The sequence below is a fragment of the Centruroides vittatus genome, unplaced genomic scaffold (assembly GCF_030686945.1).
Source record: "Centruroides vittatus isolate TY-2023 unplaced genomic scaffold, ASM3068694v2 contig_341, whole genome shotgun sequence".
Taxonomy (NCBI): domain Eukaryota; kingdom Metazoa; phylum Arthropoda; class Arachnida; order Scorpiones; family Buthidae; genus Centruroides; species Centruroides vittatus.
Genome location: NW_027122166.1, coordinates 1,609,801 through 1,636,119, shown reverse-complemented (window position 1 = coordinate 1,636,119; position 26,319 = coordinate 1,609,801). Strand labels below are relative to the sequence as shown.

Below are 26,319 nucleotides of genomic sequence, written 5' to 3'. Positions count from 1 at the left end.
GATATAAATAACTGAAATTTTTACATTTTATCTGAATCTTTGCATTAGAAAAAAAAACTGTCCATGGATGAATAATAATTTATGAAAGTATGAAATAAAACCATTATACAAAAAATTTCAGTTTCATTCAAAAATTTGTAGATATCTTCAGTAGGATTTTATTACAAAAGATTTCATTTCTGAGATAAGAATTTATGTTGTCAATTTATTAATCCATATAAAGTTTTAAATACAATTAAAATAAATGCTATAATTAAAAAAACTGGCTATATACTATAGAATTTACCTGTACTGCAAAAGATGGCTTATATAATATGGTAAATGTCATCTTATTATGTGATAAATTTCATTGTAATTCTCTTTAAATTTATTCATATCATTAAAAATAGGGAAAATTTTCAAAATTTACAAGAATCATTAATTAAGATAAAATAAAGAAAATTCAATAAAACAAACATTGCACCACAGGTTTTCCTATTGATGAAGATAGTAAGGGTCTGAAATTGCTCAAAATACAGTAGAGTCTCCCTAGTCCAAACTAATTGGGACCGAGCCCTGTTTGGAATAGCAGATTTTCGGATTAGTCGAATACTTGAAATAATGCAGAGCAAGCAGTAAAACAAGTCTGGTTTATATAGATCCAACACCATCAATGATGTCAGCACCCCATCTTTTATTTCATCTGACTTGTACTCAAATAGAGGACACAAACAGTTAACAAAAACAAGTTTTGTAACTTTGAAATGGCAACCTGCCTTCATTGTTTGCCTTAGAATTATTTTAACTGTAAAAAACGTTTTTAATTCACAGTTCAGGATTCCAATTACAGTAGTTGACTGATGCTACTGTGTGAGTTAGCATGCTTAATTGTGGATGTTGAATAAACTCTTCGCTCTACATTATTTTAGTTTAGTTTAGTCTGCTGCCACAATGGTCACGAAACAAAAACACACAACGTGTGCATTGAAAGATAAGCTGGACGTTTTGAAAAAACTGAGCAAGGGTGAAAGTGCAACAAAATTGGCAGTAGAGTTTGAAGTGGGCAAGGCCACAAAAAAAAAAACAGGAAAAAAAAAACAAAATTGTGCATAGATCAAGCAGTTTTGTGCCTCTACTTCAGAAAAATCAGTTGAAAACCAACAAACAGCAAGGTCTTCAATGCTTGACAAGCTTGATGAAGTCTTATTCACATGGTTAACTTGGGAAAGAGAAAGAGAAAGTTCGGTCAGCTGAGAGAAAGAAAATTTTCTCTCAGCTGACCGAAACATGTTCGGATTAGTGGTGTTCAGACTAGCGGGACTCTACTGTATAGAACAGAGATGGCAAACCTATGGAACAAAAGAAAATTCTGATAGCATGCACAAAAAATATGATGTGTTTTTTATTAATCAAAATGAAATTTTATTTTATAAATTATTGAAATGAATTAGAATTCAACAATCCATACTTTAAAAATAATTAATGATTTAAATTTATAGTATTGAATATCTACCTACTATATAATATCATTTTGGGGTATGATTGATGCTCTCCTGTGGTCATGCGCATTAATTTGTTCCATCATGAAAACAGACTGCATTGCCAATGAGCCATTAGTCTTTGTAATTCCAAGTGTTTGTATGTGTCATTGTAAAACTTTAATCATTGACACGTGAAATATAACTATTTAAAAACACTACAGTTTTATTTTAAGGTAATTATTGTATTTATACATATATTTTAAATTATATTTTTAGAATTTCTTATTATGGCTAGTTCAATGCAAAAATCAAAATTATCAGAAACAGGCAGTAGCAGAGAATTTCAAACTTGGTGGACGGATACGTACAGCATGATTAATAAAGACAGTAAAGCTATTTGCATTTTATGTTCAGGAACAGTGGTTTGTAGGACATCATCAGTAAAGCGGCAATATGAAACCAACCACAAATCTCTTCTCAAGTTGAAGTGAAAAGAGCAAAAGGAGTACATATCACATGTTTTCAAAAATAAAACTGCCCAAGCTACATCCTTAATGAAATATATTGGAACTCAATCAAACACTACTGCTGCTAGTTATCGAGCTTCAAAAGCTATTGCTTAATACAGGAAAACTTTTAATAAAGGTGAATTTTTAGAGGTGGCTTGGTTGCAATGTGCTCAAAGATTTTGAAAATAAAGAAAAACTTACCCAAAGAATAAAAGATATACCATTAGCTAAGAATACAGTGAAAATGAGAATTTTGGGAATGGTGGAAAATGAAAGCTTTCAACGACAAATGGATATAAAATCTTGCAATTTTATTTCCATTTGCTTTGATGAGTCCACCGACATAACATGTTCAAATTGCTCGTTTAGCAATTTTTGTACGTTATTTTGTTCAAAATAATGAGGTAAACTCATGATACAATAGCTTATATTTGTACAATAATGTACAGTGGTTAAAAAACGTTTATATGTATTTTGTAAAACATTTAAATTACGCTTAATAAATTGTAACAGATGTAATTTTTAAAATCATACCATATTAATAAAATTGTTTAATAAAAACACATGATCTGTGATAGGTTTTTAACCTATATCACAAATACTACAATTTAACAATTTATCTAATATTAAAACAGATAACATCAGAGTTAGATCACTTTCTTATTTGAATTTGAAAAATGAAAGTCTTATTTTCCATTGGAAGATTAATATTAAAATTATTTATTATGAAAAAAAATTTAATTAATGTAAACAATAAAAATATATTTTTAACTGTTAATTTTTAGCTTTATGGCACTGATAAAGTACAATTACAGGGCTTTATATTATTTTAAAATCACATTAAAAAATTACAGTATATACACTGTAATTTTTTGATGTGATTTTATACACACACACATATATATATAAAAATTGATAATGAAAGTAACAGTCATTTTAAAATGTTTGAAAATTTCCTGGTATAAATGCTATTATTATAACAATCCAATTATTATGATATTCTAATAGAAATAACAAAACTTCATTCCCTTAATTTAAAAAAATTTAATAACTTTTATCATTATTGAAGTAATGAAGTCAGATAAACAATGTAATTATTTTAATGGACAATTTAAAAACTTCTTTTCTAAAACATTAAATTTAAACAATCTTACTATTTGAAAAATATGAATATGATTTTTTCTATCATAATTTGAAATATCAATAAAAACTGTTTATAAATATATTTATTACTATCAAATCTTGATAAACAGCCTCGTGATAATGCGCCACCCTCACAACACAAAGAAATATAAGTGAACAGAATACCCTAATGGTAAAAGAATAGAAACCTCTGCTAATATACGATCCTCAACTGTACTGGAAGATAAAAAGTCCTTTCAATGTTATTTATGCTGCCAGATTTCTGATTCAACATTAAAATGGTTAAAAGTTACATATTTTTAATGTAAAGTTACATCTATACACACACAGGCACATAATATGTAACATATGATATACATGGAGTGATATTAACTTAAAAATTATCAAGAGACAAGTTTTGGAAAATTGCAGGAATCCTACCTATTTCTAAGAAATTCCCTTCAAAAAATTACAAGGGAAGTAACTTCCTCTTGCTGGTTTATGCTATTTCATTTTAAATTACTTTAACTTGTGATTCAGTTAAGTTATATTGCTGTACTATCGATGCCAACTGATAAAATCAGCACATTTTATAACATTGTTAGAAAAACTATAAATTTGAGAAAACTCCAATATCAATCAAATTTATTTTTAAATTACCAGTATGGTATTACTATGTTTTCCAAATCCCTCACAATCACCCTCAATTTGAGGGCAGGTATTAATGAACTAGTCTAAAAAAAAAGTGCAAAAAATGATAAATGTAATTTACACTGCATTGTTTATCATTTTTGAACTTCATTTTAATAATTCTAATTGTGTAACAAAAAACACTAATTTCCAATTAAATTTTTTCCAGTTTATCAATAATTTTGTAAAATTTATTAAGGGACAATCCAATATGTTTATACTTTTGTAACATTATGCTATTGTCAACATTGCATGAATATTAGCAACTGTTTACTTGTTGGCATTGTATAGAAGATTATTTTTGCTAAAACACCAGTCCTGTTTATTCTCTAAAACATTACTGAACCAACGATGGCATCTTATCAAGATTTGACTGTACATACCAAGATATACATTATTATTTCATACATGTGTACAACATATGAATAAAGAAACATCTTTAAACTTTAAAAAATTATTATTTTTAATCAACTCCATCCAATGAACAAAGTGATAATACAAATACATCTCACAAACCTTGTACAGCTTTGCAAGTAAAAAAACGTAACGTATCGCTAATGTCTTCGACCCACTTTTTATTATTATTTTTTATTATTTATTTAAATACTTTACACTTTTGTTCATTATTATTTGTTAGATGCAACAAGCATTTGAGGGTATTAAATTAATAAAGTTATAGAATGAGCAATTCTAAAAGATAACCTGAAAGTCCTTTGATTCATTTCATAAGAAATTACTTTAGGAATGTGATCTCTGAAAAAGAACAGCAATCTCCTAAAGCATTCTTAATTCATTTACTTCCAATGAAGTAACTGAATTGTAAATAATAGCATGCAACTGTTCTTAATATGTTGTTAAAAAATTATCGTGGTTAAATGATTTTGGGCCATTCTATTTCAAATTAAGATTTAAAATTCAGCATTAATGACTATTGAAATATGCACTAGCTTCCAGTATCCATCAGGAATATGTTCCAAGACCACTAGTGGATGCCTGAAACTACAGATAATACTGAACTCTACATATATTGTTTTTCCTACACATACAAACCTAAGATTAAGTTTACTTTATAAACTAGGCACAATATGGAATTAACAATACTAACAAAAAATAAAACAATTTTTACAGTACACTATAATAAAAATATGTGAATGTGACCACTTCATAAGCATTCTCCCATTATTAAGTTGAGAACTTTTGCCTTTTTATTTAAAGGTAACACTTTATAGCTTCTCTTTGGATATGCCAGAGAGAAGCCATAAAGTGGCTACTCTTGTACTTTGGAGCCATTAGAAAATTAAGGGTTACAAGCACTATAATACCACAATAGTCAATCTGCTACTAAATAATTAACAAGCAGATAGCACATACATTAGGAGTATGTTAGACAAAGAGATGACAATTCAAATTCTAGGCAGGATGGCACAAGATTTCATCATGCTATTCAGAGAAGTGCATAATTTAAAATTTGCAAATTGTTTATTTATGGAATTTTCCTTTTAAAATTTTCAGATTATTAATGACTATAAGTTAAATCCATAGAAAACAAAAGCACAGGTAGGGGGACTACTGTACTCACTTTTTAGCATATACTTGCTACTATTCATATTTAAAATTAAAATTTATTCATTTACCTTTATCCTTCTTAAAATCCAAAGCATCTTGTTTATCTGTAACTATTTCTTTTAAATTTACTATACTTGGATGATTAAGCTGTCTGAGTATTTTTATTTCTCTAACTGCTGTTATTGGAAAACCCTCTTTTTCATTTTCTAATCTCACTTTCTTCAGAGCTACTAGTTCACCTGGAAAAGTAATAATATGTAACAATATTTAAAAATTTAAATGTTACTTTGATTTTAAAATAATACTTAGAATATTAAAGTATAAATTTGACTTCTCATACTCATCTTCAAAGACACACAAGTCCAGTTACGAAAATAATTTATTAACTGAACTAATGTTTTCACCTTGTTTAAAGGCCATCTTCAGGCTCTTAAGATCAAACAAGAATGGAACAAAAACAAATTTAAAATACACGCACTCAAACAATATGATTCATATTACATGTCATATGCTGAATATACAAAATGGTGAATATTTAACCTAAGAATAATATAAATATATAAAAAATATACTTAACATAAAATAAAATATTTATAGGAACTAAAAACAGCATAAATATAATGTATAAAAATAAATAGAAATAAAAATTAAGATACATAAATGATCAAAAAAGGTGTCTTTGAAGTTGATTATATCTTCTGCATCCAGATTTTGCAATCATTAATATTTGACTTCCCAGTGAGAAATTCATTATATTTTAAAAAATTGGAAAACAGTTTTTTCCAATTTTTCCAAATGTAAACCAGTTCCACCCCACATAAATTACTCTAAAAAATCATGGCATGAATTTATACCTACTGACTACTCTGCCTACATACTTTTAAAAATGTATCAAGATAAATAACATATTTGTGAATGCAAAATATACATCCCACATTTGATACCAACTATAATGAAAATGTAAACTTACCTCAGATTTTATTGAAAAAATATGAATGAATACACAAATTTGGGTATCATCATATTAATCAAATGAATCACATGTGACAAGACATGTCTGAATTCAAAGGTTATATCTGTAGTAATTATAATTAAATTATATGACAAGTTTTATATAAAATAGCACATACTTTGATTATTAATCTGTAATATATTCTAATATATGTACTCACAAACAAAGTAAAATTATATTACCAAATATCAATCATATTATTTATAAAATGTACAAGGACAGATTCCCCACATATGCAAATAAAAACACCAATGTAAACATTCTAATAAGACTGTCTTCTCAACAGGTGACTAGACTTATCTCTACTAGCTTATAAAATGTTTTGCTTTGATACAAATACATCAATCACAACATGCTGTCAATTTCTAATATACCAATTTAAAGGTGTTTTTGAATATCTTAATTTTATTGAAGACATCAGAATTTGATAAAGATGACTGTCCTTGAAGTTGAATATTGATTCATTTAATTTATATGCAAAAGACACTCAAAATACACTAGTGTACGTAGTAAGTTCTATGAATTTTGATTTTCCCCTCCAATAACTTCCTACAGCAGGCCTTTCAATCTATTATTATAATTTATAGTTATATCATCTTTTATCTACACAGTAATCACATTTAACAATTTCTTTCAATGAGAATCAAATGCTTACTTGTCTATATTTTATAGTTTTTATGATAATTTACTGTGTTAACATTTTCATTATATGTTTTCTTTCTTAGTTTCTGGATTATTAATATCAAACAAATTGTTTCATAATACCCATCTAAATAAACTGAAGCAGTTTTATCATGATTCTCCAAACTAATCGACTTGTAAATATTTCCATCAATTATGCATAATTGGTGGAAATGTTTACTTGATTGCATGACGACTTACAATCAATGGTTGAAAAATTAGTGCGCCTCTGCCATTCAAGTTCTCTAATGTTAACTTGAATGGGTTAACATTTTAAAACAATACTATACTGAAAAAAACTAACATTTTTAAATATAAAAACATTGGAAATTTCATGATTGCATACATTTAAAACACTCAATCTTTACACAATTACCTCAAGTGAAGAAAAAGAAAAGAAATGAAACTAACTGAGTTCAGTACTACAATTATTTGATTGTCTCAGAACAGAAATTAGTATGAAATAGAATCATTAAATATTTTAACTTTTCTAAAAAATTTCAGATGATAGTTAAAAATACTTGCTTTCACAACATATCTTCATCAAAGTTATTTATTCATTGGAAAACAACCATGGAAAAAAATTTCACAATAACTTTCTAATAATGTCAGTGTCAACAAAAACAAAGTTAACATTAAAGTTTTCATTAATATTACAATACTAATGGCAATTCAGTGACACTCCTTCACAATTTTCTTTTTTTCCAAAGACAAGACAGATTTGTTTCAACTTGACTAAAATCTTGTGCCTATTCAAAACCCACGTGTTTTCAACATTCCAAATCTTAAAAAACACATGGCCGACAGTATTTACATTCCGTCGTTTTACACAATCAACAGTCCATGAAAATTCACAAACATATAGAGATGGAAAAGAAATGAAAGCAAAGGTTTTATCTTTGTGAAAACATTGTATTTATATTGTATATGTATTAAATTTCAAATCTTGTTTTATCATTTAAATATTTCAATACTAATTTTTCTAAACGAAATAACAAAAATTTAATGCAGTTGTTTGCTTAAATTTTAAACAGTAGATCCTGATATATTCACATACAGTATTAACATAGCACAACAAATGATTTATTGCAAAGTTAACTTCCAAAAATGTCTCTAAAAACACATATCAATCACTGCATCAAACAATAACATGGCTCTTAATAAAGAAGCTAAAAAAATAAATGGCCAATGTAATGAAATTAATAATTGCTGGAGAGATAAATAATGTTTTTATATTTTGTAAAAACATTATTTATACAATTAAACTATGATTGTTTACCAAAAAAATTTTATGCACAAATTGAACTTTCACTTTGTTGTCTTGCATAGATGAACAAGATTGAAAATTATTATATATTGTGTATGAAAAAATTTCATGGTTCACATTTATAACTGTTTATTTAGCTGATTGTTTGATGTTTCTATATACTTTTAATTGTGATGTTTTTAGCAATATACAGGGTGTCTCAAAAATGTACCGACAAACTTTTAGGGGAGGTAGATAACATCTAAAGGAATGAGAATTGCTTAGGAACCCATAACCGGAAACGACAGGAGAAAGTGGTAGTAGAGGTAAATGATCTGAAAAGGCACAAGACAGTGATTAATGAGAAACATTTATTGGACATAATTAGTACAAAAGCGTATCAGTTCATAATGTTACAACACATGCTCGAAGTTTCCACCATCAGACACGATGCATGCTTGACATTGATGGAGCATTGATTGTAGCAGCAGTGCAGACGAGTCTTGCAATGAGATCCATTTCAGACTCCACAGGCAAGTCATACACCATAGTCTTGAGGGCCCCCACAAAAAGAAATCAAGGCTTGATAAATCAGGTGAGCATGGGGGCCAGGAAACCAGTCCACCACAGCCAATCCATCAGTGTTGGAAAGACCTGTTCAAGTATGCACGAACATCCACTGTTGTCTGCACTGCTGCTACAATCAAAGAAACTCCCAGTGTGTTTGAACGTGTCCAGCAATAATATATATATATATATATACATTATATATATATATACATATACATATATATTGTTAAAACTTCCTTATTCTTTATAAAAAGTCTCTTTTGATAGGATATGCAACAATTATCTGTAACATTAACTACACTACAGTGAAACATTAAAGTTGTTTAAAAAAATTTTTTTAAATCAAAATATGCTCTAAAATTTAGTTTATATTTGTTTATGTACAGTACAAATTGCTGTTGTGAACATTTTTCTTTTATGAATGATATATTCTTAGCTGTAAATTTTACAGTTCCACATATCTAGTATCTATCTGACATTAAGTTTTAGATAGCATGTTTTAATCAACAATCCTGATCACTAGCTCGCATAAGTCTCCCGATAGAGGGCTGCCCATGGGGACACCTCGTTTTTGTACGTACGTTTTGTAATGTGTACTTATCCACACCGAAAACAAATCCCAGAATTAGCGCACATCCTATGTTACTCGTCCTTTTTCCAGTTTAATCAATGATACTAGTTTCATACTCAAACTAGGAATTAATTACAAAAATCTATTTATTTAGTTAAGAATAAACTTGTTATCCTCATACCTCCTGGCCACAAGAGATGCAATCCTTGCCTGCCAGATATAGAGAAATGATTGTTGCATTTGTGAAGGTGGAGAAGTGATCCAAGAACAAAGCAATCAAATGATGATTACTTTGTTCTTGTGTTTTGTTCACTTTTTGAACCTATTTTCCATTAGACACATGAAATGCTGTTTTTATTTTTGACCCTTAATTTTGTTAGACATGCTCAGTTGCATCAGGGAATGTGACACTGTTACTTTAACCCCATTGTATATCTAAAACAAAGTCATGAACTCCTATTTTTTACATTTAAATGGACCCTCATTACTTTTTTTGCTTCCTCATCATAATTAATGAAAAATAGCAAAGTTTCATCAAAATCAAACCATCAAATTTTGAGAACAAACTCAATTCTGTGAGCACATACAAGATGCACTAGAAACCTTGAGACACTATGAACAACAGATGAACAGATGAAAACTTTTTATTTTGAATATAAACAGTTAATAAATAGAATTGAAAAGGATATTTTTAGGAAAACATAAGTTAAAACAACCAGAAAAATAGTAGAAGTGGAGAAAGAGGTTTAATCTGTATAGCTGATGAGCAGAAAATTATGAAATTGTAATAGCTTACAGCTATGAAGGAAAGAAAATCTAGCTAATTATTTTAAGCTTAAATTTGACAGAATAAAGTTTGACTTAATTTTTCATGCTTATTAAAATCATATTTTTAAAACAATAAAAATAAACAAGCACTACTATATTACAGAATGAGGTAGATGCTCTGCTTCATTCTATATCAATGTTATTTCAATTAGGTACTACAATTATGCATACTTTGTGATTAATAATTGAAAGCTAAAATAGTAAAAATTTATCCAACATAGTAGGAAATAAATATGATCAAGAACCCTGTGAATATAAATAAAACAGAAAAATATATACAAATAAGTACAAAGTTAAAACAAAACAATTCTAAAAAGAACTAATGACAAATATATACAAGGTCAAACATGTTTTAAACAGATGACATAACAGTTCTAAATAATTAGAATCACTTGGCTAGTATCAGTAGTTAATACAAGGTTAACTTATCAAATGTCAGCAATAAAAATAATAATAGCAGTTATTTATATCTATTACAACCTAATATTAAATTAATACAATTTTTTCTTGTTAAATGGTGTCAGTTAATGTACACAATAGTCAATTACAGCTAAATTGCTGCCAACTTGTATGGTAAAGCAAAAAAATGCTATTCCTGCAGCTGCAGGAAAAAACACATAAGCAAATCTAATACTGTTACCCAACAAAAAAAATCCATTTATATTTATAACTTGAACTATATTACAGAAAGATTTTTAATATTTTAGATTATTTCAATATTTAATTTTATAATTGTAATATCTGATAATTTCTATTCGTGCACATTATATACAAATTTTATATTTATATTATCCAGTCTAACATTAAATTATAAATAATACCTTATAAAATTAGTAAATGTATATTTTAGCTTAAAAAATGCACAAAGAATTTCAACGTTTATTAAGTCTGACTAGAATAATGGTTGTTAATCATTTTTGAAAAATTCTGATTATTTTTCTTTTAAATATATTATAAATTTGACAAGATGCAAAACTATTAAATAGTACTCATTAATTAAATAAATGAAAAAATCTAATAAATTATTGCATCCAATTCTTTCTTACTATTAAAGATATAATGAGTAAAAATCTATCTCAAAGCATATCATACTTTTATTTTTCTTTCCTTTTTTTATAATTTAACTTATGAAATTAAACTATGTATATTATTCTAATTTATAATTTTTATTTTTGAATTTTTAACTTATTTTTTTTTATTGAGATATTAATTATTTAGAATGAAATATCTTACTCATATTTCAAATTTTCTATTGTCTTATTACTATTTACTTTTGTTATATGATTATACTCATTTGTAACACACGTCTTATTTTTTTACTCCATAGCTCCATAGTTTAGACAAAGTCTTTCCAAAGCTTTAATTTTTAAGTTCAAAATATTTACTAGAAGACTGTAAACATTCTGCATTATAAATTTGAGAGATTTAAATTCTGTAAACTACATTTATATCATCACTTAGGTATTATATTCTGGGTTTGTGTTATAGACTCTACATTTTTTTTTTATTTGAGTGTTTTTTCTTTGTGAGTGACTTTCTTTAACCTGCTAAATATTGTCAGAATTGTTAAGGAAAAATAATCTACATTACAGTGCATTCAATGAGAATATTTATTTATTTTTTTAGAATTTTACTGATTGACGAATTCTGATTGTGTTTTAATTAGATAATTAAAGCTAATTGTAACTGTACTGATAAAATTTAACATTTCAATTTATTATATGCAATTATTTTTTACATTCAGCATTTGCATGAAATAAAAATGAGAAATAATGATTTAGTAACTAAAAATAAACAATTGTAATTTTCACAGAAGACTATTTAATTATAATTAAATAATATAATTAAATGTTAATAATAAAATTCAATCAAAAGTTTCTTAAATGATAATTATCTATTTTAAAAAAAAATTTATGATTATACAAAAAACTTGTTTTTGTTTTTCTTTTCCATTATTTAAACACATCAGTAACAGTCCAAAACAATTTTCACATACAGAGACAACTTAGATAATTATCTATGTGATGTAAACATTTCTACAAAATTTTGGATAGTTTATTTATAAAAATATGTAAACATCAAATACAACAATACTCCTAACATTAGTACAAAGACCAAAATATAGTTTGCTGCTGACTTTACAAAAAAGTTAGCAAAAACAATTAATTAACCTATCATTTCTAAAAATTTAGAGTTGGTGAATAGTGAACAGCTTGAAAGATTGAATATAGCAAGAAACTGGAATTAAAAATTCCTATTCCTTGCTCTAGATCCAATAATCCAAATCTCACAATGACAAATTACCACATATTCAAAATTACTGTAGAATATCGGTAAGAACTACTCAAATTCTTGACCATATATAAAAATTAATTATTTAACTTCATGATTCAATCTTGAATTTTAAACCTGAAAACAGAAGTATTATTGCAAAAGCAATCTGATATAATCATAAGATAATGGCTTTAACTATTTATTATTTATTATAAATTTAAAAAACCTACTTCTGCCATGAAATTTGTTAACTGAATTGCAGAAATAATTTGATTTCAAAATAAAATCTTGTAAATAAACTAAAATTTACTATTACCTTCCTGATTCCTAATTCAAATTATCAACTTTTAATCATTTCAAAACAAATATTTTAAATATTTTGTATATGGAGAAAATATTTCATCTCCAATTTACCATCTCTGATGTTCACTGATGATAAAAAACAATAGTATACTTTATATTATAAAAGGAATTGAAACCATCTATATCAAGCTACAAGAATGATCCTTTCCTTTTAATCTTTACTGTATTTTAATCAGTTCTGTGCTTAAACTTTGATGGTCTGACTTAATGTCATTTGCCACAAGTAATTTTTAGATAAGTCTATATAAGTTGTCATCCTTAGCCATACAATTTTTTGTAATTTTTTCAAAATGAAAGATTTCATACTCATAAAATCTAGAGAAGGGTTGCCAAACTTTTTTGATTGTCAACCCCCTACAAGTTTTCGAAACCTCACATTGACCACCACCAAAAAGTGTGTTACAACCATAACAAAGCACTTACAATTTTAATACATTTCTTTTAATTTTGCATTTTTTTTCATTTATTGTATATTTGTTAATAATAATTTTTGTAACTGACAATCAGTGATATAGGTAAGCTTGATCCTTAGCTCTCCCTTATCCTTAGCTGAAGCTTGATAATCGACCCCCAGGGATCACTATAACATTATTGACCACTTTGGCGACCCCTGATCTAGACTGATATGGTATATATATGAATGAAATAAATCTAATTTATTATCTTAAAGAATAATAAATATTACTGTTATGTAAAAATTTTAAAAATTGTTGTACATTTTACAAAGATATACTGAGATAATGTCATACTGAAATTGGTCTTCATATTCTCATTGCATTTTCACAAATAATACAAGTATAAATTTCATATCTTCAAATAATGAGAAAAAATACCAAAAACAAATCAGGCAAATTAGAAATTTATATTTAATAAATATTTTTTTCATAGCAGTAATTTTCATTAACAACATAAAAGTTGAAGCCAGAATTTATCTTATTTCATCTAACAGTTTATCTTACAACACAATAACTTAAATTATTTAACATTAAACATATGTAACTTTATAAAATCCAACTAAAAATAAATATATGAAACAAAATGACTTACCAGTATCACAATCTTTTGCTTTGTAAACTTGTCCATATGTACCTTCTCCAATTTGACATATGATATCAAATACATCAACACAGCGTTCACCCCAATTTGGAGATCGATTAAACTCATTGTACATTTTATTGACAACACTAAATAAAAATAAAACTTTTATTACATTTCAGTGTAAATCAAAACAAAAAATATTGGTCCATATTTTATAATTTAAAAAGAAAGTAAGGTAAAAAATTAAGTCTTGTATGAAAAAGAAAGATAACAAATATAACTTCTAAACAATTATGATTTACACATTTGCTATTCATGGAATGTCGAGTAAACATTTGGCAAATACAGACTAGTAGAGATAATTTACTCATGATGAATGTTCAGTATTTGCCATTCCCCAATTCTTGTTGATAAACTATGCTAAATCAAAAAAGATGAATATTTGCCTCCATGCATGTGTTGTCCATCAACACACTTGTGCTCACTATTCACCTATTTTCTTGCTTCTGGTTATCAGTATTGCTATTTTAGTCTTTTTTAAAACTAGATGTAGCATTCAGTTTAATTTTTTTTTTCAATTTGGTTTATAGTTTAAATATTTATTTTCTTTTCTACATATATTTTTCTGATTTTTTAAAAATAGTTTCAGTGTGTTATTTTTTAAAATTCTTTTCTTTTTCAAGTTCACATTTTCTTCTTCAATGAAGTGATTTTATCCATTAGCTTCTTTTTTAGGCTTTTTACCCCTTTAACAGATATGAATTACATAACTATAAAAGCAGCAGCAAAAATTACAGTTTGAGAATTGTCCATTGTCTAGATCTTGGACAAACTTTTGTTGTTCCTGTAATAAACCAATGCTTTGCAAATAATCAAATGTGTGTACGTTTGTGCTTATCAAAGGACAAACAATTTGGCAAATAGTGAATATATGGACACACCCCTTATGTTAGTGTATATGTGTATATACATATATATATATATATCCACACATAAAACCTAATTTAATAATTTTTGCCTTAGGATAAAAAGTTAACTAGTCTCCTGGAATTTTGTAGAATAAAAAACACTGAATAGAGATGTCATTTTAAAAAAACAATTATCTATTATTTACATTTTATTACACATTTCACATTCTTAATTATTTATGAATATATTTATCTATATTCATGAGTTCCATATTTGTAATGAATCAATTTAGTAGTAACTGTTTTAAAATGGTCCTACTAATATAATGTGCTATATTTCTAATACTGTTCTGTATTTTTGGATAAAAATTTGATTGACAAAAGCCAATTAAAGACCAACAACATAATACTTTTTACTTTAATACAGTGGAACCTGGTTAACTCAAGTCAAAGTCAATTCGGGGGAAAAATTTGGACTTTGAGTTTTGAGTTATAGAGACTCGGCTAAAACTCAAGATTTTGTGCATCAGTTTATTACTGATTGATAATAAACCAGTGGTGGCCAACATACAGCCCGCATAATGGGTTTATGCGATAGGTGATTAAGTTTTCAATATTAGCTACTTAACTTCCAATAATTGGTCAAATGGATAATTCATGATACTTCATTTTTTAAAAAATTTTATTGTAGAGATTTACAACTTTCGTATTCGTCTGTTATAAATTTACATTATTTGAAGAATGAAAGACCCCACACTCACTGAAATTAATCTGCCATTCTGCCACGTCACTCTGTTTATGCTGACGTGTGACGCACAGCGCTGCCTGCCTGTCGACCTTCTTTTTTTTTTTCTTTTTTAATTTTTGCTTGTACGTTTCTTCGCATTGTAAAATGACATTGTACATGCATCAGGAACTTCTCTTTGAACAAATCTGATCTGCCTCCAGGTCAGCGTATTTGTATTTAATTTTAATGTTTCATCCGGCCTGTGAAAAAATTTTTCTTTCCAATTCAGCCCAGGGGCAAAAACTGTTGGCCACCCCTTAATAAATCATTCATATCATATTTCTGTGGGTCTTACTATGTAATATCGTTGTGAAAACGTAAACAGTGTTGTCTAAAAACTTGAAAAAGCTTAATCAAATGGTTAAATAAGTTACTGAGAACTTATTTTCCTGAATGGTTGATCTATTCACTCTTAAGTGCTTAATGAAGATTTTTTTAAATTGTAATATTTTGCACCTAGAATTGACCTTTTTCTCAATTTTCACAAAGATATCACTATGATTGTTATATTGTTAAAATTTTATCACAAAGGTTAAAAGTTTTACACAGAATTAGAGTAGAGTATAAATTGATTTTTTTAAAAATTAGTTTATCAAAACTCTATTTATTTATTTATTACATAAGCTAGTTGAAGAAATCCATCAGAAAAAAAAGCAGATTCAAATGGCAGTTACATTATCTAGGTCACACACGCAATCTGAAAGCTACCACCCCACCTGCTGTCACAATATGACGTTTACTTTTAGTTGTATGTGGTTCCAACACTTTCTATAAAGTTTCTGATTAGTTTAATCGATAGATGAATATTAATTATTTTATCTAAAGAAAAATTAAAATTCCATAGAGTTTATTAAAATATTGCATCAAAACCCAATTCAAGTTAAACCATTTGACAAATTCAAGTTAACCAGTTTGATTTAACATGTAAATACCTATGCTAGCTAGACAATCAACGAAAAAAAAATAACTTTCAGTTATCCTGGTTTGAGTTAACCAGGTTCTACAGTACAAATGAAAACAACTTTGACTATAAATAATTATCTTCATTCAAATACATTATATTTAAAAATACATTCGTAAACAATTTTTTAAAATTTATTTATTAATTTAAACTTTTAAAAATTATAAATTTAAAACTTTTTACTTTTATGAAAATAATTAAATAAAAATGTAAATTAATAGAAAATCTATTTGATAGCAAAAAAACTAAATGTAAATAATTAAACAGATGAATAGATGAATATTTATTTATACAAGTTAAATATTTCAAAAAAAAAAAATTATTATACAGTAAACTCCCGATTATCCGTGCATAAATTTAATTTAAAAAAAAATGTAATAAAGGTAACGATTTGATTAAATTTTGAAAAAAAATGACAATACTGGATGCAATACACAGTGTAACTTAATCTTGGAACAAAATAAAGCCAATAACACCCATTTGATTGTGGAGGAAAATTCTATCAAATGTAGAAAGTGATTCTTTTGGATTCTATCAAGCCCGAGACAAGTGAAACAGTATCTGAAATAAGTGAGATAAGTGCAAATTTACATGGCTTTGAAAATGTTGATAAAGAAAATATTGAGAAGTGGTTGGAACATGATTCATATGATGGAGGTTTTCAAATAATGAGTGATAGAGATATCTTTTCCAATCTCATTCAGCCAGAAAAGCAAGAGAATGAAGCTGAATGTAGAGAAGAAGAAATTATCAATTGCATTAGTCACAACACAGCCCTGAATTCTGTTGACTCTTTGTTGGAATACATCAACCAATGGGAATTCGAGTATAATGACATAATAGCTCTTAGAAAAATTTGAAATGATATTAAAAAATCATTAAAAGATTCCTGCAAACCAAAATCACAGATTTTCTTAATAATGAGCATTAAACATGTTAAAATAATTGTCTGCCTTAGAAATGTATAATATGTTGTGTTTTAGAAATAAATAACTATAGCTCAGATTATCCGTGCCACATCTCCCCACCATTAGCCTAGATAATCGGGAGTTTACTGTATATATATATAATGTTTTAAACAGTAAGTCATCTGAAAAGTTTACTTTATAAATTATGAATTAAAGATAAAAAAAATTGGTTTCATTAAATAACTAAACTGAATTATCTGTTTGATTTTTACAATAAATTATTTCAAAAACAGTTTAAATGGTAAAGTACTAAATGAGGAAAACGTTTTAAGTTTTTTTGAAAAATTTATGAACTGTTTATGAAAATGAACTGAAATATCTCACTATATTTCAAGAAAATATGTTTTATATATAAATATAACTTGTCTGAAATGAAAATATTCTTTTACATCTAGAATAAGAGAAACTATATCAAATGCTATATCTAAATATCTATTCTATACACAAGTTGATATTTGTATATATAAAATATAATAACAAACTCATTTTTTCAAGTTTGTTAGTCTTATTAAGATCGTTGTTTTTTGACAGATTTCTGCATGTAACAATCAACTGTATGAAACAGCTAAAAGTACATCTGTAATTAAGAATGTGAAAATGTTAACGCATAAGGTTTAATAAACGGAATGACAACTATGAATTACAACTGATTAATCTATTACTTCAATATATTTCCTGAAATATGCTTCTTAAGTTTCAAGATAATTCAAAATATCTTTTATATAGCATCATGATAATGTTTGTAAAAATTTTTCACTTTAATTTAAAAATATATAATCTTTTGTGAACACAGAGAAATATTTTCTATTACAATACTTACACTGGTCGAAGAACAGTGGAAGGCGAAGACTGTCCATATGGGGATCTGTCTTGCTCTGGTTCGGGGGACATAATATCTTCAGGTTTCATTCCGGGTGGCATAGGAAGTTCCTTTATTCCTTTCCTTGGAGGTGTGGAAGATTCTTCTGGAGCAGGAGAATCAATGTCATCTAATATGTCTTCTGGCTGAACACCTGGTGGCAATGGCAATGGAGGTAGTGTAGGAAGAGGAGGAAGAGGTGGTTTTTCAACTGGAGGTGGTGGTAATGGTGGTTTTGCTTCTTCTTTAGGTGGTTCTTTTACTAGTTCAGTTTCTTTAGGTGTGTCAACACTCTTCACATCAGCTGCTGCAGAGGTGGATTGAGTTGTTTCTGTTGAGGATGGAAGTGGAGATGATTTTGAACTTTCAGGTGCAATACCACCATTTTCTTTTTCAGTCTCCTCTTTTTGTTCATTTGCTACAAGTGGCCTTGAAGGTTTTTTGGCTTTTTTCCGATTGCTAAGTAATTCTGCTACTAAACTGACAGCAAATTTTGAATCAATACTAGAACTTCTCTTTCTTCTCCTGGAAACAGAGTAAGGAGAACGTGAACGAGATTTACTTCTTGATCTTCTCGATCTAGACCTAACTAAAGGACTTCGAGATCTGCTTCTAGATCTTCGCTTTCTTTTTGTTCTATTCCTAAAAGAATAGAAAAGATCTGTTCTATTACTAAAAGATTTTAAAATTATTATAATATTAATGCATACATACAAAAATTTTAATGTAACTTAAAAAATGTTATCCTAACTTATCATTAATCTAAATTTAAATGTTTTTCATTTATTAATTATTACAGTTCATTATAAAGTGAATAAAATATAGGTACAATTTTGTTTGTCAAATTTATGTCATATTGGATTATTATACAAATAAAAATTCACATAGTTGCAATTTAAAGTAATTTTGATTGATTGAAATGAAAAATTTATATCATCAATAAAACAAATGTTTCTAAAATCAGAGAAATTAGAAATATAAAATAAAAATTACTTTAATTATTTTAAAGAGAGCACATTTTTATTGCATAAAAAATAAAATGTATATTAATGTAACATTATCACAATGCTGAGCTACAATTTTTAATAATGTTTTAATTCTAATTCCATTCTGAAGTTAGAATTAAGGACAGATGAATGGATGGAAGCAGTGGGAATGTTTAGGCCTACAATCTGAAAATTGCACCCCAACTATTGTCATCTTTTCAATCTAACAACAATTATTGAACTGGAGAAAAATTTTTACAATTCATTATTTGAAATTCATATTTCAAATTCAATTCATATTTATTATTACAGTTAATAAGGAGGCCTGACCTGTATTATTTAGAAAATAGTTCAATATATTCTGCACCAGAAAAATTCAAATATCAAAAAAAGCAGAAGGCAGGAAAACTAAGAATTACTATAGGAAATTTTTTCTCTACGACAGACAAAACAGAAATCACAAACTTTAAAATGTCAGAAGTGTAGCTTTACAGAGAGAATTTTTATTTATATTAATCCTAAACAGTTCAGTCAATATAGCAGTCAATTGTGCAAACATCTGTAGATGTTTGCACAATTAACTGCTAATTTTTGTTCATCATCATAAGCAATTAACTTCTTTTCTTATTAAATAAAAGATATTAATTAAAATAATTAATTTACTGTATGTTTTTATATAATTAATTAATTAAATTAGCATCTAAAGATACAACTTAGAATTTAAAGCTTTAAAAATGCATTTTAGAATTGATAAATACTGTAATATAAAAACATTTAAAAAAGTAGAAAATGTTGGATAATTGTAAAATTATTGACTAAAATCTAAATATATATATAAAAATATCATTAATGTATAACACTATTTTGAGACTATTTAATTAAATTAAATATTAATAAAGTAATATTTATTTTAATTGAATGCTCTTCTGAAAACTTATTAATGAAGAAAACAAAATGAGAACATTGAAAAAAAAAATCAATTACATTATGATTATACCACTTCAAATATACTTGCATTTGCGATTATAACTGCCTCAATCAGTATTAATATCAACTATAAACATCGTTATCACGAGAAGACTGAATGTGAGAAGTGCAGGTGTTTTTTCCCCAGACAGAAAAAAAATTTAATATCAAATATTATACTGTCAACAGATTAGAGTAAGTGTAGTAAAAAACATGTTATATATAAAATTTTAAATATTCAATTTCTAATTTATATTTCAGAAATTAATTGTACCATTTTGTATTAATATTAACTGCAATAATTGAAATTACCATTTGTACAAACTTATCAATTTTAAATTTTATATGTAAATTATTTATAATCATCTGGCAAAATAGAATTAAACATTAACTATTAATGAATATGATGATTATAATAGCTAATTATTATTTAGTTGTTATATAGTCTACAAAATGTTCTCTTATATACCATATTTACTCTAATAAACAGTATACTATATATAACTTTTTTCAGTTTGCAATTGTACTGTTTATTATAGGACAATTATTAAAGGAGTAAATCTAGTAATTTTTTCATATTATTCAAACAACACTCAACACACATTTTATTTCAAAGTATGGTAAGAATGACAATACTGGATAGATTGTGCAATTTATCAGTTTACAATAAACCTTATCTTTAGAGTTTCTCATTTCCCAGTCTTTTGCTTTTCCCAGGATTCTGGGATAAACGTGAACTGTTTTCCAGGATCCTGGGATATAATTAATTATTTTTAAGATATACAAAATATCTTGAAATCAAATGATATAATTATTTCTAATTTTTTAAAGTAATTTAATCTGCAACCTCCAAAATCATATTAATAATGCTGTGTAAGATATATACTAGAAATTACCTTTGAATTACGTAGAAATTTTCACAAATAGAAAAAATTTATTAAAGTTTGCTGGAAACTGCATACAACAACAAAAATGGCTTTGAATTGAGTTGAAAATTTAAAGAATAAAATGAACTTAGATCAAACTGTTATGTTAGAAGGTAATTTTCAATATTTAAATAAAACATAATGCAAAATATTATTGTAATTTTTATAATAAAATTTTAAATAGCAAGAATGGTTGATACTCCCATCACTTGATCTGATTCTTATTTTAGTAATGAAAAGTCCCTCTACCGAGAATACCCTTTCCAATTCAACTGATGTGAGTGGAATCATGTTTAATGCATTTGAGAAAGACAGATGTTATGTATTTTTTCACCTGTAGCCTGAAAGATTTCTAGTTCATTTTCAAGATTGTAGTACTTCTTTTGCTTTCTAGTATCCTTGATTTGGCTTTCTCGACAGCGGCTACATTAATAGCGGCATCGAGCTTATATCCTGATAATTCAGCAGTTCATTTGGCTTTAATAATCAGGTTTATGAAGAAAAACTTCATACTTGCATACTTCGTACTTGTTTGTATCCTTGTCCAATTTGCACAACCTGGCATTATGCAGTTATTGAAGCTACTGGGCATGGTTAAAAATTAAGACAGCATAAGCACAATTATACCATATATTACAGGTTCTGACAAGTAAAGAATTTTCAGAGTCCTGTCAGAAATAGGCAGCAGTCTTGGAAGTTCTAAGTTGGCAGCAGTCTCTGGGTTTTCCTCTCCTTTCCAAGATAGTCCCAAATGGAGTTTCCCTGGTTTGCAAATGACAGTTCCTCAATATGTCCATGACTCTAAGACAATCAAGTTTACTTCCGGCGATGAGATAATGCTGATCTGAGGATGGGAGATGAACACAGGCATGAGACACAAACACAACAATTGGTCTGACAATTGAAACTTTTGGGAGAAGTCTTTGTGTCCTTGAATTCCCAGGTTTTTATTAATCTCTGTCATTGATTGCTCATTCTGATTAGTTGCTTTTCTTTGTTGTTGCTTTCTACAAGGTTGATCACTCATTAATAAGTGTAATAAGATATCAGCTTAGATCATGGGAGAGGTCAAAATCAATGTTTAATTTGATCCCCCAACTGGAGATGGTTGATCTTAGAACTTAGATTCTTCTATTGTTTATAAGTTTGCATCATGTTTTCATACAAAAATATTATTTTAATGTGAATTTCAGTGAGGGTTTGGACCTGTCCAGAGCCTCACATAATTTTCAAAAAATGTAAACTTATAAATTGCTACTGTTGTTTGTCTGTCTTTCCTTAATCTTGAGAATTGACTTAAGTCATGTGAAAGCCAACACTAATCTGAAAAAATTCGGGGAAGCAGGTCTCGATTAATATACAAACTTCCGATGCAAACCAGAAGTCACATTATTTCAATTCAAAAATTTCCCCATGAAAGGAGTCAGATAGATAACTGGCACAACTCTATTGCTAACGGGAAAAGTATGTTGTACAGGGGCAGGACACCACTAATTTGAAGTTGAGAGCATATTTATTTATTTAATTTCAAACATATGATTAAAAATGCAGCCTGGCATTGTGACAATGCCACAATAAATAATTGCTTGTTACTATTATTATTTCCAAAATTTTCTTTGTATTCATTCTCATATATGGTGGTATTGTGACATTTGAAATGTAACAAATATGAGTGCATGAGGAAATTGTCTATAGTATTAACAACTCAAAAAATAAAATGCTGGGACTATGCTACTGTATTTTCATATCAGATTGTCCTTTCTTCCATGTGCAGTAATGTCCTAAGTTATTCACTTGTGAGGACATAGTATGTAAAATACATGAAAATAAATGTGAAAAAATAAGTTTTTTGTTGAATAATTCAAAGAAATTAATAATATTTTTTGGATTATTTTTTGAATAAAAGTTTTATTTAATGACATAAAAATATTAAATCTACAGAGGCTTGTTTTTACTAAATTGGATATGATGTCACAATTTTTTCTCTCTTATCTTATATGCTTTAAACATCAGGAATAATAATAATAATAGTAATGGTGTGGCCGACGTTTTCATCTCTAAAACGTGAATGTCGCTATCTTGTAAGTGACATTCAACGATCACATTTGGAGTTTAGAATTTGAATGGTTCAAGGAGCTGTTTGCATTCAAGGCAATGTGCTCACCAAAGTTTTACTCGAATCGGAGACCTGAACGTCTGGTCCTTTTCTTGTTGTCAGTTTAACATGTTACTTTTGCTTAACACGCTCTTTTCATGAGTATCTTTATACAGGTTACCTACTATGGGTATTTTACCAATGCTGTGGTAAAATAATAAAATAATAATGTCACATGAACAAAACTAAACTAAAATTCCAATGGATCAAACTTTATCATCTAGTTGCAGTACCTAGATCTATTGTTGCTCAGAGACAAGAAACTTCCAAAGACTTAAGGTAAACACTCATTTTTAGTAACCCAATTCTTGTAAATGCTTGAAGCAGGTCTTTCGAAGTGCATTCAAGTTATAACACCTCTGATTTTTTTTCTCAGGACTGGAAACAGTTAGAAACTTGCAGTTTTAAAATACACGTGCACTCATTGTGAATGCGTGAGAGATGACAGAACTGTACGGCACACAGAACTCTAGCGGCAGTGGCGAGAGTAGGGACTGTTTTTGATACTTAAAATAGAAATGTTTTCATTACAAGAACAGCATGTAATCATTCGTTTTCTCCATTTGAGTGGTATGACACCGATTGAAATTCATTGCCAGTTGAGTGAGACATGTGGTGATGGTGTCAACATTGCCTGGCAACATGCCACATGCGCAGCCTCGTGGTTGTCCGTCAGCATACGTGGCACCCCACCTAGAGGACACTTTTTGCATTTTCAGGTCTTCGTGCAGGATTGTGCGCACAGATCCTACAGAAATGCCAACTTTGGAGGTGATGTGTTCCACACTCATTCGGCGATCCTCTAAACAACTTTCTCCACTCACTCGATCATATTGTAAGACCAGCTGGTGTGAGGCCGAGATTGTCTTGGTTTGTTGTCACACGACGTTCTGCCTTCTTTGAACTGTCGCACCCATGAATGCACATTAGACACATCCATGACACCATCATCACATGTCTTGCTCAACTGGCAATGAATTTCAATCAGTGTCACACCACTCAAATGGAGAAAACGAATGATTACATGCTGTTCTCGTAATGAAAATGTCATCATTTTAAGTATCAAAAACAGTCCGCACTCTCGCCGCTATCACTAGAGTTGTGTGTGCCGTACAGTTCTGCCATCTGTCATGCATTCACAACTAGTGCAAGCATATTTTAAAACAAACCGCATGTTTCTATCTGTTTCCAGTCCTAAGAAAAAAAAATCAGATGTGTTATAACTTGAATGCACCTTGTATTATTTGGACAAGGACAAGTTTGTGTTTAAAGCTACATTCTCACTATAATTTGTTCACATCGAAGTTCCAAATGTCTGGCCCTCTTATTATTAGCAACAGGAATCATTTTTGAATAAATTGTTAATGAATAATTCCAGACAACACATTTCATCACAATGTTTACAGTATTTCACAGGTTCTATGATGTCAAAATTATTTTAGACTAATAAGAAAAGCAATAATACAAATACATCTGACTAACCTTGTATAGCTTTGCAGATAAAAACTCAGAATGTATCACTAATTTTTTCGACCCACTCTTTAGGGTCTTCTTCAGGTATTCTATAAATATTTTCTGGTTTTATTCTAATTTTTAAATTTCCAGTTTTCGATGTTTTCTATCAGCGAATTTATTTTTCGAATCTTCTAAAATTTAAATATTCAAAAGATGTGTGCTTTTGCTAGTTGTTATAGCATTGTGTCATAAATCACCTGCCACGCTCTCGATAGTCGTTTCTCTTCCTTAACCTATTGAATGTTGAAATTTCTCTCCGTTGCATGACGCCCCAAGTTGAATTTTTGTCAATGCAAAAATTTCCCGTTTTTGAAAAAGTAATGGTGGCTATTGTATTGTTTGCAATTATTTTTTTATTTAGCACAAACGAAATATATATGTATTAATAAATGTAAAAAGAAAAAATAATTCTATTTCGGAAGTTAGTTTTAATATAAAATTATAACGACGCACCATCTAGTTTTAAAAAGTTCTGATGATGAAATGAGATATCTCTGGTCAATCAGTCAAGGTTAGCACGTGGCAACCAGAAATATGTGGAGAATAACACAGGACAGGTAAATGGGTTTTTTTCAAAGATTCGTTTGTCAAAATTCAACTTAGCAACATTTGCTTTTCGAACTTCCCAACGTATGCGTTTGTCAAAATTAGATTTCACAATATTCGTATTTCCAACTTACAAACGAGCAACGCATGCGCAAATCTTGCACTATTGCCTGTTTGTAGAGAGTGTCGCCATTTTGTATTTTATTGTGTTTCGGTACTCGGTCCCCTGACTACCTACAAGTCTAGTTTTTTTATGTGCGCATGATTTGGGCACCTAATATTCTGTGCCAAATTTTAACTCCTGACACGTACTCCTTCATACCTCTAAGCTGATAAGACAGTAGGACGTACGATTTTATAAACAGAACATAGTCTTGTCAATAACCAATATTTACAAAAAAAATAAATATATATAACTATTTATATATATATAAATGGTTAAGACTTATAAGGTACGAGTGACAAGTTATGAGTTATTCCCAACTTAGGAAAAGGAAATGTTTTGGAACAACATAACATAGCATTGTTAATTATTTTATGTCAGAAGCAGTTAACAAAGCACATCAAAGAAAAGCAGTCCTTCAAAAACAAATTTTTTCGAAGAACTTTTATAATTTTTTGTTTTAATGTATAATGTAATGTATTTTTATTAACAACATAAAACACGTAAACAGATAATAAAAATATTTTTTTACTCGCCATGTCCAATCATCAGGAACAAACTATTCTCCACAGCAGAAACGACCTTTCTTTAGACGCTACGCCTCTGCCAAATTATGTAAAACAGTCTATAACAGTGAAGGGATTGTCAC

The 26,319-nt window shown here is 28.2% G+C and overlaps 1 protein-coding gene across 4 annotated transcripts in view; it reads right to left on the bottom strand.

Moving 5' to 3' along the window:
- The window catches only part of Cdk12 (Cyclin-dependent kinase 12), a 90,228-nt gene that overhangs the window by 33,775 nt on the left and 30,134 nt on the right, over window positions 1-26,319 (bottom strand). For all 4 annotated transcript variants that reach the window (XM_067268880.1, XM_067268883.1, XM_067268881.1 and 1 more), the window contains exons 3-5: window positions 18,375-19,055; window positions 13,940-14,076; window positions 5,416-5,586 (exon numbers count right to left, since the gene is read on the bottom strand). In XM_067268880.1, the coding sequence (XP_067124981.1) occupies window positions 5,416-5,586; window positions 13,940-14,076; window positions 18,375-19,055 (989 nt within the window). The remainder of the gene's footprint in view (window positions 1-5,415; window positions 5,587-13,939; window positions 14,077-18,374; window positions 19,056-26,319) is intronic.